Here is a 13,973-nt window from a genome sequence, read left to right as displayed (position 1 = left end):
GAGGTGTGCTGTGATTGGCCAGCTATCCAATGCGTTGTGATTGTCCGAATACCTCAAGCGTGTGACGGAAATGTTACGCCCCTTACATACTGTGATGCTCTGTCCGGCCGGAGCGACGAGACAAAAACATGAAAACCCATTATAAACTAGGCATTTGTTGCATCCAGTGAGGACATAATTATGGATTATAATGACTTATACTGTCTTTTTACGAGTTGCATCGCACCACGTAAACATAAAAACATGTCTGCATTTGTGATCGGAGAAATGACAAACAACAAGCCCTACTCTACACTGCTCAAAAAACTCGCTTTAAATATATAAAATATAAAAACTCTTTAAATATATAAAACATACTTACAGTCTTTGAGTCAGAACAGCCGGCATTGTAGTCTACTCTCCCAGGATCAGGAAACAGTCCTCCATAACATGCGCTGCTCACATCTGAATATTTTGGTTGAACTGTTCTGGAACAGTGTTGTAAATACAACTTAACCACTGATTTCTAGTCGTGTCCATTTTTGGAAGACCAAACAAAGTAGTTTCGTTTTCACAACAAAACAGCGCCTACAGTGAGCAGAGGCCGGGGGCTAGTGTGGGTTGAGAAATATGGCGGATTGTAATCCAGAAAGGATTATGTGTTCATGAAACACACGTGACTGAAATTACTAGATTATATTCCAGTTTTAAATGTGCATCTGATTAAAGATAGCCTAGGTGGGATTATACAAGATTTTTTATTTTTTTTAAAGAGAACCATGAGGTAGAATAATTTGCTTTTTGGGTTAAAATAATTTCTTTATATGAAATTCGAATGAAATGACAATTAGAGATTAGACTGTACAAAAATTGAAATCTACATGCTAATACTCACTACATACACTATCTAGATCAGCGGTGCCCAACCTTGTTCCTGGAGATCTACTTTCCTGCTGAGTTCAGTTCCAACACTGATCAAACACACCTGTCTGTAATCAGTGTTGCCAATTTAGCTACTTTGTAGCTAGATTTAGCGACTTCCCTGCCCCTTTTGAGACTTTTTTCAAAAGTTTAGGGACAAATATAGCAACTTCTTGGACAAACCTTATCTAAGTTATCATCTTGCCCAAAGATCTAGGTTCATCTTTATATAGATCAGTGAATTTGCCATTGTGATGTCATCTAGTGACATTTAGCTACCAGTTTTAGCTACTTTAAATTGAAAGCAGTTGGCAACACTGTCTGTAATTATCAAGTGCTCCTTCCGATCCTAATTGGTTGGTTCAGTTGTGTTTGATCAGGGTTTGAGCTGAACTCTGCAGGAAGGTAGATCTCTAGGAACAGGGTCGGGCACCCCCGGTCTAGATGAACACAAAATTCTTGTGTGTTTGGAATGCGCATATGATGCCCAAGAATGTTATCTAGGTAGAGCGCTCATTAGTTTTTGAAACGCCATCTTGTGTAATGATAGCCAATTAAATAGACCTGGATTTTTTCACATTCTTAAGCTGCAGTTTCAAATTTTCAGTATCATGGAAATTAGCTTTATTTGTTTATAAATGAATTATTATATAAGTCTAAACATCTTTTATTTTTCTAATATAGGCCTATCTGTTACTGCTCAACAATTTCCCACCCACTTCACTTGCACTTCATGTACTTAGCTGGGTATAAAAATACTGTTTGTTTTTTAACGTGTGACAAATTGTGTTATTATAAACTGTTTTATTTTCGCCCCTTACCTATGTACTGTATGTGATTTGAATATTAAACATAATTAATTAAATCAGTCCAAAGAATGTGCCCACACATCCAGGTACTTCTTAAAGCACTAGACTCCAAATGAGGTCTACAGATAATATTTATAACTTCCAAGTGGGCCTTAAGATGACATCCAGTGATTTAAAATCTAAAAAAATCAGGATATTTCACACCCCCAACACCCTTTTTTTCTTTGAAGGACCAGGCTTCCCATTGTCTTGGAAAAACTAGATATATGAGGTAGCCTGTTTTTAAGAGTGTGATTTGAAGAACTGGAAATATCATGCAAATTAATAAAATCGTTTTTTATTTGATGGCGCATTTCTAATGAATATACATTATGACAACACGCTCTAAAATATTTAATTGGATGGAAATTGTAATACTTTTTGGAGAAAAAAAAAAAAAGAATAATCCTTATTGGAACATGGCATATCTGGCCTAACAACATGCTCCATGTTCAGAATAGCACACTCTTGTTTTTCTGCAGTAGCCCACATATTATATGCACTTGAAACAGCACATTTGCACATTTTATAAAACACTGAACTTAAAAGTGAGTAGAAAGTGTATGATGTTTAAGATTCAGCAGTACAGCTGTCAAAACTTTTGCATTTTGCACATAACTTTTCTACACGCCCTTTGTTCTTCTCTCTGCACTGATGGAAGAATACAGCAACACATACACATTGTAATCCAGAATGAATTAACATCAGTACATAGTGTCCATGATCACCATGGGACAAAGGGTCTGCTGACTGTTACGGGGTGTGACCAGGGACGATTGGAGTTGCTGCGGTAGCTGTAAGCTCCTCTTGCTCTGGTTAGTCCTCTGTCTTTTAGAGTGCATATGGCAAAAGTAAGTGACAGTGGAGAAAAAGACTTGGCGGTAATTGGATGAGACCAGGTTGTATAGGATGGGATTGATGACAGAACTCACATAGAAAAGCACATTTGTCACCATGTAAAAGTAATGGTAGAAATCGTAAAGTGCACTGTGGAGGAAAAAACCAAACAAGACAAAACCAAGGTTATAAAATCTGCATATTATTTGAAAAGCATTTTTTTTTTGTTATATGCATATGCAAACTCACTTTGTCCACCCAGTTACATAGCAGTACATCAGTCGACGACAGTGATAAGGAAACCAACATAAAACAAAGGCAAAAACAACCCCACCTGATAACAGAGAAAAACAATGACAATGAACTTCAAAGAAATTAAAGGTTTTTACTAGTAATTATTAGTACCTTTGACAAATATGATTAAAACACACTCAGAAAAAAAGGTAAACATCTTTCACTTGGGCAACACCCTAAGACACAAAAGCTAAAAGGTACACCTTTGCACCTTATGGTACATATTAGTACTTTAAAAGTACATATCTGTATTTTAAATGTACATATTATTACCTTTTGAAAGAATACCACCCCAGTGACATCTAATATAATGAATGATACCAAAATTAGTTCTGGCCAATAGGTGGTGACAACCTGTCAATCAAAGTTTTTGATTTGTTCAAAAACTTCATTTAGGAATGAAGCAAGTGATTATAATGAATCACTGAATCATTTACTCAATCGATTTGTTCAAACCCACTGAATAATTCAGTAAGGAAACACCACTACTGTGTTGCCACTACTATTTTCACTGACGAAGCAAAAATGGATAAGGAAGCTTTACATATTGTGTCTAAAATATAAGTTACTTAAAATAATTAATTAACAATACAATCATGCACAATCATACTGCCTCTTTTTTTTTTAAATCAATACTATTTTTGAATAGCTGTGAATGAATGCAAATTCTTGTTGGTTTAAAATGCAGTTTGGCATCTGCCCGCATGAGCTATCCATGATAATCGGACACTAAACCTTGATATCCTCTTATCAGACACTTTCAGTTGTGGAGTGATTAAATATATGTCTATTCTGTTGGGTTTCAACTGAACTTCAAATTTATACTGTCATCAGAAACAGAACATATTAAAATGATGCATTTCTTTCACTCACGTAGGACTTTGACACCATGGCGTAGGGATCGCTCACGGTTTTTCTCTGTTGTGACGCTGTGATCTGAAGCTACTGAACAGTATAAGTCATGATGGGTCATTCTCTGGAGTTGATGTCCTATCAGGCCATTCATCACTGTAATCACCAGCATTGGCACAACAAAAGAGAGAAGGGCATTTACCTGTAAGGAAAAAACATTTAGTACTGAAACAGAAACTATTCAAAAAGTGGGAATGGGATGGCATGTGTAATGATTATATCCCAAAAGTCGAGTGAATGAAAACATCCCCTCCCTGTCCCTATTCTAATAATTTCTTCACACCTGAAGCAAAATATTTGTTAAAAAATAAATAAATAAATACATATTTTTGACACAACTGAACAAAAACTGATCACATGCTCCAGCACGATTTGAGAATGAGCAAAGAGTATCTTGTGCTTCAATAGAATCAATAACATCTGACTGTCAAAGGAGTTTACTGATCAACACAAATTTATTTGATTAATGAAAATGTTCTTTGTTGTACATTGCAATGTTTCTACGTTCTGAAAATTGTGAAAATTTCAGTTTATTTCAATGTTTAAATGAAAATAAATTGCATATGTTGGTCTCTTAACCCCCCACCCCAAAAAACACATAAACATATATATATAACAGAAAAAAACGAAATAAAACATAAATCCAGTTAAAATGCCAAACAATGCAAAAAAAAAAAAAAAAATGAAAAATGCACAAACGAACAAAGAAAGAATCGCTGACAATATGACTTCATGCCCACCTGCAGAACAGTTCTGGCGGTGTTGGAGGAGGCCACGATGGTACAGATGCTTTCTTCACCCACGTAAAGTTGCCCCATGGTCAAAAGCATCGGAGAGGCGAGAATAAGCGACGCGCACCAGAGCGCGCAGATGAGTCTCCTGGTGCGTCCGCGAGACATCCGACTCTTGGCTTTGAACGGGTGGCAGAGTGCCACGTAGCGCTCCACGCTCAGACTCACGATGTTAAACGCCGTGGCGTACGAGCAGCCGTCCCGCAGAAAGTAATAGCTCCTGCAGACCACCTCACCGAAAGCCCACGGGTGATGAATCCAGATGAAGTTGTACAGCTCCACAGGCATACACAGCAGCAGAATCAGCAGGTCGGACACCGCGAGACTGGCGAGGTGATAATGCACGGTGCTTTGGAGATGTCTGATGGATCTCCAGTGGAGAGATATGTACAGGGTCATGGAGTTACCGATTAAACCGACTGCAAACAGCACAGCGTAAATCAACGTCACGAGCACTTTGGAATAAATATCCGTGTTCACATCCAAATCATCCAGCGGCGGGGAATCTGTGCTGTTGAGCGGGCACTGCTGGGTCCTGTTCTCCAGAACACGATTCCAAAGTTCTGTCATTAGATTCAGAGCCCACGAAGTTTCTTTTGATGTCATTTCTCTTTAAAACCTCCAAATGCTCGACACAAAACACTGATTATTTGTGTCCTTTTGGAACGTGCTGAAACAAGCATCTGTGCGTGAATATGACATCGCTGATTTATTCCATGCAGGGGCGCGCGGGGCTGCTAACGCGTAAAGGCAAAACAAGGACTTATTAAGTATAACAGAATATTAAGACATACGTCATATTATGCCATATTATGACCTTATAACTACATATTATGACATACGATGACATAACTGGCATTTAAAATGTACTAATGTCAATGAATCATATGCGTCAATGCATCAGTATTAAACCAAATGTCAGTTTCCTAATAGGGACCTAAAAATGTCCCCAAAAGGTCCAAATTTATTAGTATTATTATACTTTTGCGGACATTTGGTCCCGATAACGTGGTGAATACCAGTATACCACACACACAAACACACATTTTTCAATAATAATACAAAAGTTAAACCGTCAGGTTTAAAAAGCTTGACAAAGATTTGAGAGTTGCCTCATGAACAGTATTCTTTATTGGAACCCATTCAATATGACTACACAGTACTACTACTACTACTACTACTACTACTAAATTATTACATAATGAAATTGTTATTTATTAAATGATTATTCATTAAATGAAATATTTAATGTTTCCTGAAATATTAGTAAAATAATGATTATTAAAAACTTTAATAATTATCGTTATAATTGTACATTTTAAAATGTAAACAAATCAGTAACCATAAACAAGAGCTATATTATGGCAGTAATAATACCACTGCACTGTAAAAGATCAAGAATTTAATAATAATAATTTTAGAGAACAACAGTAAAATGCTTTTTTTTTTTGTAGCCAAGATTTTATAGAAATAACCCTAACGTAAGCAAAAATGTTACAAAAAAGTGTGACAACTAGCCCTAGTTTCCCCTACTTTAAGTCACCAGCATTGACAATGTGCAAATAAAACACATTCAGCGAACAGCGATCTATGTATGTGGGGCATCCTGTCTACTGCCTCCTCCTGATCTATACATATGTGTCATATGATTCTTATGCATAGAGATATTGTTTCTGCCAACATCAGAACTGCACCTCTGGCACTAAACCGTCTAAAACAGTGTGCTTGACTAGACAAACCATGTGCTGATGCTGTAAAAGAGTTTCTTTGAGATTTTATTCAACAGCATTTTCACACAAAACTAAGTTTAATTTATTTAACATCCATGCTGTCGCTTTACTTCTGGGCTTGCCAAAGACAATTTCAGTTTGGTTGGCAAATAACCATTGTTTGTTTTTGCTCTTAGCATGTAGTATGATGAATATATGCTGTAAACTTAAGCATATACATATTACTTTTTATCACATTGTCAACTCAAATTTTTAATGTACACTAATATTCCTGATGAAACAATTTAGCTCAATCAAGAGCATTTGTAGCATAATATAGATAACTGCAGTAACATTGAACTGTAGCATTGATAGTTTAAAGGAATAGAACACACACACACACACACACATATATATATATATATATATATATGAAATTAATTATTTAAAAATCATACAATGTGATTTTCTGGATTTTTTTTTTATTCTGTCTCTCACAGTTGAGGTGTACCTACGATGAAAATTACAGATCTCTCCATTCTTTGTAAGTGGGAAAACTTGAAAAATCAGCAGTGTATCAAATACTTATTTGCCCCACTGTATATACCTTCATTGTGCTCAATTGCCTCTAGCACACCCCCAATCAGCCTTGTGCAAAATCAGTCTGGATTTCACACAATACAAACTCATTCACAGTTGCAAAGATTCTTCTTTTGCTTGCAAATGCTATTTATATAGTAAGTGCATAGCAGATTTCATGTTAGAGAAAGTGGCTTTTTTTAATAGAAAAACATTTTCAAAAATTCAATGTTTTGACTGGATTCTTGTGGATTTGAATGAGAGTTATTTAAGCCACTTTTAAAGGAAAGGTTTCATGTCATACAAACCTGTATGCATGTATTTCTTCTGTGGAACACAAGTATCCAAACAGTTTTAGTGAGCACTGACCTCCATCATATGGAGAGAAAAAAAGAGATATTTATTTTATATTATTTGGTCTTTCATGGCTCCTTGCGGCTAAATACAATTCATGAAATATATTAACTTGAGAAAAAGCATCATTGCAAGCATCATTGATTTTGTAACCCTTCGATGAAGGTTATTTGGCTGAAGTAAACCAGTTATGACAAATCTGTCAGACATTTTCAAGTGTAACAGAGAGACTTCATAATGCATATTGCATAATAAAATGCTAAGAGAGCCACTGATATGTTTTAAGTATGTATTGGGTATTTCTAAGATATTGGTGTCAAATTTGAACGTTTTGTTTTCAAAATGAAACGTGTGCTCTGATTTGCAGAATTTTTGTTTAGATTTTTCTTCCCTATGAGGAATGTTATTTGTTTTTAGACAAAACTGAGCAAAACATGTTTAAGTATAATTATCCAATTTAAATAAATGACATGGTAATTTCACTTTTTTCAGTGTAGAGTGATAAAATTATATTTTTGTCAAAATGAGATTTTCTGCAGGCACTGGCTGCTCTGATTTTAGTGTCCAGGCAACAGGACTGAATAATTCATCAACAAGCCTGTTTTATTCAGGTGATCGTATAAACATGTATTTGTGAAATAAATTATAAGGACTATGTGTACTGTTGGGATGACCAGAGGAAGATCTGCTGTCATATTCAAGCTTCTGGGTATCATCATATCCAACTCTATCAAATCAGAGAACAACATCAGGTTAATAACACAAAAATCTTTTTTTTTCCAGACTAAGAAAACTCATTACAAATCATTGAAAGTATCTTCAGTCAGTCCCAGTGTCCCTCTGCTCCTGCTCCTGGTCATTTGGTCCTTGAATAACATGCCAGGGGAGTCATAGGACTTAAATCGCAAAAGCGATTTTATTTTTGACAAATATAGTAGAAACCTGGAACAAAACCTCTGTCAATTGTTCCTCAGTGATAATTTTATTTTTAAGTGAAGTAAGCTGGTTAAAGAAGTTCATTGTTTTGTTCTGATAATCTGTCATGAAAACAAATATTTTAGATATTTTATTCTCTGCCAATGGGACAGTAAGCGCTGATTGTAGCTGTAGCAGAATCCCGGGGAGGGGGATTGTAAATAAATTAATTTTATTTAAAGCTTAAAGCTAAATGCAGCATCTATCAACTGAATACACATATTTGCTGCTTTCAGTAGCCTGTGAAATGGACAACATTTAGCTATGACAACTTGGAGAATATAGTGCTGTAGTTTTGCTGTGGACTAATAAAAAAAATGCAATGCATAAAAATGTTTAGATTACAATTGCATATGTATCTGAACAAATTTAGGGGTGATTTGATGTCACCATTACTTTCAAAGCTTATTAGCACAGTGTAATCTCATAAAAACACATAATTAAATTGATTTGTTTAGTTCTAATCTGTTATCATCTTAAAAGGAGGCAGAAGTGTCCACACTGACAGAAAAGTAATGCTATGTTTGTTCCCTTTCGAAACGGTCTCGCACATTAGACTCATTTGAGATGCACCTAGCCTTGCTTGAGATTTAGGCAAGAGGGGAGGAGTGAAATAAATGCAGTCAAGACGGACAGTTCTGACCTCTCGAAGTGGAACAGATACCCATGAGATCAAAGGCAGATATCGCATTATTCACACTCAGTGTTGCTGATAAAAATTAAATAATTTCAGTTCTGTTGCTTTAATAAATGCATTTATCATCAATTTCTACTGTAATACAAATGTGTATTTTGGAATTTTTTTTTTAAATATGACATCAGTTATTCCTTCCTTTTAGAGTATTATTATTATTATTATTATTATGCAAAGATGAAGTTAACGATGCTGATTAGCCATCTCTGCACGAGAGAAATGCACCTTTCAAATAGGCCTACATTGCAAATGCTGCAGCCTGATCATTATCAGAATAAAATACAGTCAACCAAACATATAGATACATTATAGAATCTAGATACACTGGTTAATTAAAACAGCCCGTAGTACAATCCGTGCCGTTTAGCCTGAGCTCGGGCCAAGCACATACTGTATTTGCTCATGTGAAGAGGAGGATTTTTCATGTGAAGGAAGACCATGATTTTTTATTTTTTTTGGAAAGTGGGTTAAGTACAAAGCCTGGTTTACATAGGCCTAATAAATACTAGTCTGTTGCATTTAAATTCAAATAGTCAACATTGTGAATATGGAAACATTTGGATTCGTGCCAAATGAGAGAGTAAGAAAGAGGATTAGGGCCAAACAATAAAAAAAAAAAACATCTGCAGAATAAAATCATTAGCCTATAATGCGAGATTAAACTCATTAAATATCCAGAAAAATTTTGAAATAAAAATTATTCAATTTCGAGAATAAAGTAATTCATCAGCATCGTCAACTTCATCTTTGCAGACACTGACTCAGAAAACAGTTTAGTAATAAGTAGCCTAAATAAAATATGTTCTAGCTATTTATGCGATCTGCTTGATCGCGGAATTGGCTATAGCCTATAAAACGCTCGTTTAGTATAGTTTAGTTTCAGTTAATTTAATAGTTTAATTAAATATAAACGTGCGATTACTAATGGCTTAAATGAGCGACTATAATAGCCCTTTTAATAATAATAATAATAATAATACAAGGAATGAATAACTGACAACGTGCCGTTGAATTACAGAAAAAAATTCTCAATGGAATGCGCACATGTGACTGGGGCTAGTGCCATCTACTGGTCGCTGATTTTCTTAGGCTCAGCTGCGCGTGGATCTCGAGCTGTGTGTGTGTGGATTGGGCAAGGCTGAAAGGGCGGAACGAAAGTCTCAAAATTCAAATGAATCAAATAGAATCGACTCAGAAGAGACGTGAATGAATGCACGCGCGTCGCCTGATCCACAAATGCACATTTTAATCGCTACATGCACAAATCATGATACTTTAATACAAACTATAACATTTGTATTAAAAAAATATGTCTCTATTTGAACAAAATGCTGCAAATTAATGTAATTATTTTCTGTAATTCGTTAAAATGATTCGCAATTTTTCAAATTGTGTACACGTTAATGAATTGCACTGGGCCTTGTTCGTTATTAGTTGTGTGTGTGGGGGACGTGAAATGCTGTAAACTGCGAAAATTAAGTCTCAAAATCCAAATGAACCGAACAAGATTGACTCGAACTAGACGTCAATTAATGCACGCGTGTCACCTGATCCACATATGCATGGATTCCTTTTTGCATGAGCAATTTATGATATATTAATGCAGAACAGAACATTTTTATTCCAAGCATGCCTGTATTTGTAAAAATCGCTGCACAATTATTTAATCCTGAATTCCGCAGACTCAACTTGAAAGGCATATGTTTGTGGTTAGTAAGATACATGTATACAATTTATGCAGTACTTGGATAATTGTGTGTGCATCTATTAATAATTTTGAGTCTGATATCATCCCATACTTTTCGTCACTTCCGAGTAGTGAAGAGGAGGAACTTACGGTCAGACCTCCTTCAAAACTATGTAAAATGTATTATAAACAATGCTATAAGCATCTCACGTCCATGAACAAAGAAAAAACGTACTCAGTTACTTACGTAACCTTGGTTCCCTGAGATATGGGAACGAGTACTGCGTCGTTAGACGCTATGGGGATGCCATAGGATCTCAGGTAAATTCGACTGAAGCGATGACACTGAGTCGTGCAGGGTCATGGCATGGCAATGAATGCAGTACTCGTTCCCGTTCGATACTTCACTCTTACTGTGTCGCTAGACGCTATGGGGAACCAATACAATCCCGCCATGTCATGATAGAGGAACGACTGACATGAACTGGCCTTGAGCATAAAAGGCTCAGAGGGACCAATTATACGCAGGGTGAGCCCTGCAGGAGGCAAGAGGCTGAACTCACTGAGGTCAGCCCAGCCTTGGATAATCGTTCCTACGGTTTTGTACAGCCTCAGCACTACTGAAAGGACCAAGAGCGTACCTGAAAAAACAGGCAATGCCCGAAGAATTAGACCGCCTTAGGCAGGCACGTATCCATTTAAGCAGATAGAATCCGAGCCTGCAAGGCTGGAACATCCAAGTTATAGAACCTGGTGAAAGTAAACGGAGAGGCCCAGCCAGCCGTCGCACAAATATCTGCTATGGACACATCGCTAGACCATGCCCAGGACGAGGCCACGCCCCGAGTGGAATAGGCTCTGACTCCTATGGGGCTCTGAAGACCCAGGGAGGAGTATGCTAGCACGATAGCGTAAACTAACCATCAAGAAATCCTCTGCTTTGTGACCAGAGACCCTTTGTTGTGGCCACCAAAGCATACAAAAAGTTGTTCCGACCGCCTAAACGGGGCGGAACGCTCAATGTACATTTTCAGCACCCTAACCAAGTTAAACTCCTGGTCCTCCTCAGAAGGAGGAAGCGCAGAGATAGTAATAACCTGGGCTCTAAACGGGGTGTAAGGCACCTTAGGAACGTACCCATGGCTTGGTTTTAGAGATGACTTGGAGTCGTTAGGCCCAAACTAAAGACAGGCAGGACTGCCGATGCATGATGGCAGATGACTGACAACACAGAGGAATATAGCCAACTTTTGCAGCATGATCTTCACGGAATCCTGGCTGGATTACACCACCCCAGACGCGGCTATTGAGCTAGCCAGCCTTACTGCCTACTGAGCCGACAGAACAGCTGACTCGGGTAAGAAGATCGGCGGAGGCTTGTGTATTTACACCAACAACTCTTGGTGTACAAATACCACTGTAGTTGAAAGACACTGTTGCCCTGACGTGGAGTTAATGCTGCTTAAATATAGACCATTTTATCTCTCGAGAGAATTTTCTGTGGTGTATATTTGTGCTGTGTATATCCCCCCAGACGCTAATGCTAAACTGGCTCTAGTACAGCTACACAACAGCATTAATAACAACCTGGCTGCACACCCTGACAGTGTCTTTACAGCAGTGGGGGATTTTAATAATGCTGACTTAAAGACTGTATTTCACAAATTCCATCGTAATGTGAACTGTGCAACTAGAGGAGATACAACACTGGATCAGGTGTATACCAATGTGACTGATGCTTACAAAGTCCAGGCATATCCTCATTTGGGTTTGAGTGATCATATCTCACTCATGCTCCATCCTTGGTATACACCCACTATTAAGACTGCTGGGCCCATGGTGAAGCCAGTTAGAATATGGCCTAAAAATGCTATCCCTGAGCTACAGGATTGCTTCCACTACACAAACTGGGATGTTTTCAGAGACTGGGAATTATTAACACGCCAGACCCTTGATGAGTACACCACCACAGTGATGGATTATATCAATTTCTGTGTTACATCCTGGAAGCTGATCCATGTCTTTCCTAACCAAAAACCATGGATGACACATGAGGTTCGGCTGCTGATTAAAGCCAGGGATGCAGCCTATAGGTCTGGGGACAGGGGGGTTTACAGCACAGCCAGGTGTGCTCTCAGAAAGGGCATCAAGTCTGCCTGAATTACAAGGGAACAACATCTGCCTCTGTGAGTAGTACTTCCACTCTAGGAAGTAAACCTGTTTTATGCCCGTTTTGATAGGGAGAACAAGGACACTTTGTTGCTCCCCCTGCCCTCCAACGACAACACTGCACCAGTCCTGAGCCTTCATGAAGTGAGACTCTGCCTGAGCAACACCAACCCCAGAAAGTCATCCGGTCCAGACGGTGTGCTGGGCCGGGTGCTAAAGGACTGTGCGGTCGAGCTGGCAGAGGTCTTCACCACCATCTTTAACCTGTCACTGTCCAAGTCACGGGTCCCAGCCATTTTTGAAACATAGCAGCCATAATCCCTGTCCCTAAACAAGCCAGTGTCACGTGCCTGAATGATTACAGGCCTGTGGCACTCACACCTATCCCTGCCAAGTGCCTAGAGCGGCTGGTCATGAAACACATAAAAAAGGCCTTACCATCTGCTGAGAGGGTGAACCGTTTTAAATTCCTGGGTCACACTGTGTCGGAGGATCTGTCCTGGGGCAATAACATCACCTTAGCTGTAGGGAAGTCCCAGCAACGTCTCTTTTTCCTGAGGAAGCTGAAAAGAGCCAAACTGCCCCAGAAATTCATGATACATTTCTACAATTGTGCAATTCATAGTGTGCTTATGGGCTGCTAGTGTGGTTCTCCAGCTGCACTGTAGCTGAACAGCAGATGATTCAGATGGTGGTAAAAACTGCTGGTAAAATCACCGGGACTGTTCTCCCGGAGGTTTCTACTGTGTACACTACTGCTGCCTGCGTAGGACACACAACATCATAAAAGACCGGTTTCACCCAGCACACTTTGTTCCACCTGTTGCCCTCTGGTAGGAGGTACAGTTCCCTTCAGGCCAGGACCACCAGAATGGCCAACAGCCTCTATCCCCAGGCAGTCAGACTGCTGAATAAACACTGTTCCCCTCTCCATCCACTTAATTCGTATCCATTATGCACCATTCTTTAACAATTTGCATTAACTGTGAACTGGACTTTGCATTGCTGCAGCACACACAACACTACACATCTTTCATGGTTACTACTATTTCTCTACCCTATACACTGTATTCCTTACCAATGTCGTATTGTCCTGTTGACATACTGTGCTATGGTTGATAATGTTGGATCTTATTATGTCACTTTTGTCAATGTCATTCCTACGCATTTGCACTTAAGAAATTGCACTGTCGATTGATGCTCTAATGTAATTTCGTTGTTCTA

At 38.3% G+C, this 13,973-nt stretch overlaps 1 protein-coding gene across 1 annotated transcript; it reads right to left on the bottom strand.

Annotated features, from left to right (window-relative positions):
• Positions 1–2,452: 2,452 nt before the first annotated feature.
• Positions 2,453–5,152, bottom strand: LOC107552255 (neurotensin receptor type 1-like). The gene is made up of 4 exons (XM_016234110.1): positions 4,532–5,152; positions 3,753–3,933; positions 2,835–2,919; positions 2,453–2,735 (listed from the first exon to the last, which is right to left on the bottom strand). The coding sequence occupies exons 1-4, from the start codon at positions 5,150–5,152 to the stop codon at positions 2,453–2,455; spliced, it is 1,170 nt and encodes a 389-aa protein (XP_016089596.1).
• Positions 5,153–13,973: the final 8,821 nt, after the last annotated feature.

Source organism: Sinocyclocheilus grahami, unplaced genomic scaffold (genome assembly GCF_001515645.1).
Source record: "Sinocyclocheilus grahami isolate Dianchi unplaced genomic scaffold, SAMN03320097.WGS_v1.1 scaffold444.1, whole genome shotgun sequence".
Lineage (NCBI taxonomy): Eukaryota > Metazoa > Chordata > Actinopteri > Cypriniformes > Cyprinidae > Sinocyclocheilus > Sinocyclocheilus grahami.
The sequence above is the reverse complement of the archived record's forward strand: the minus strand, read 5'-3'. Positions and strand labels throughout refer to the sequence as shown.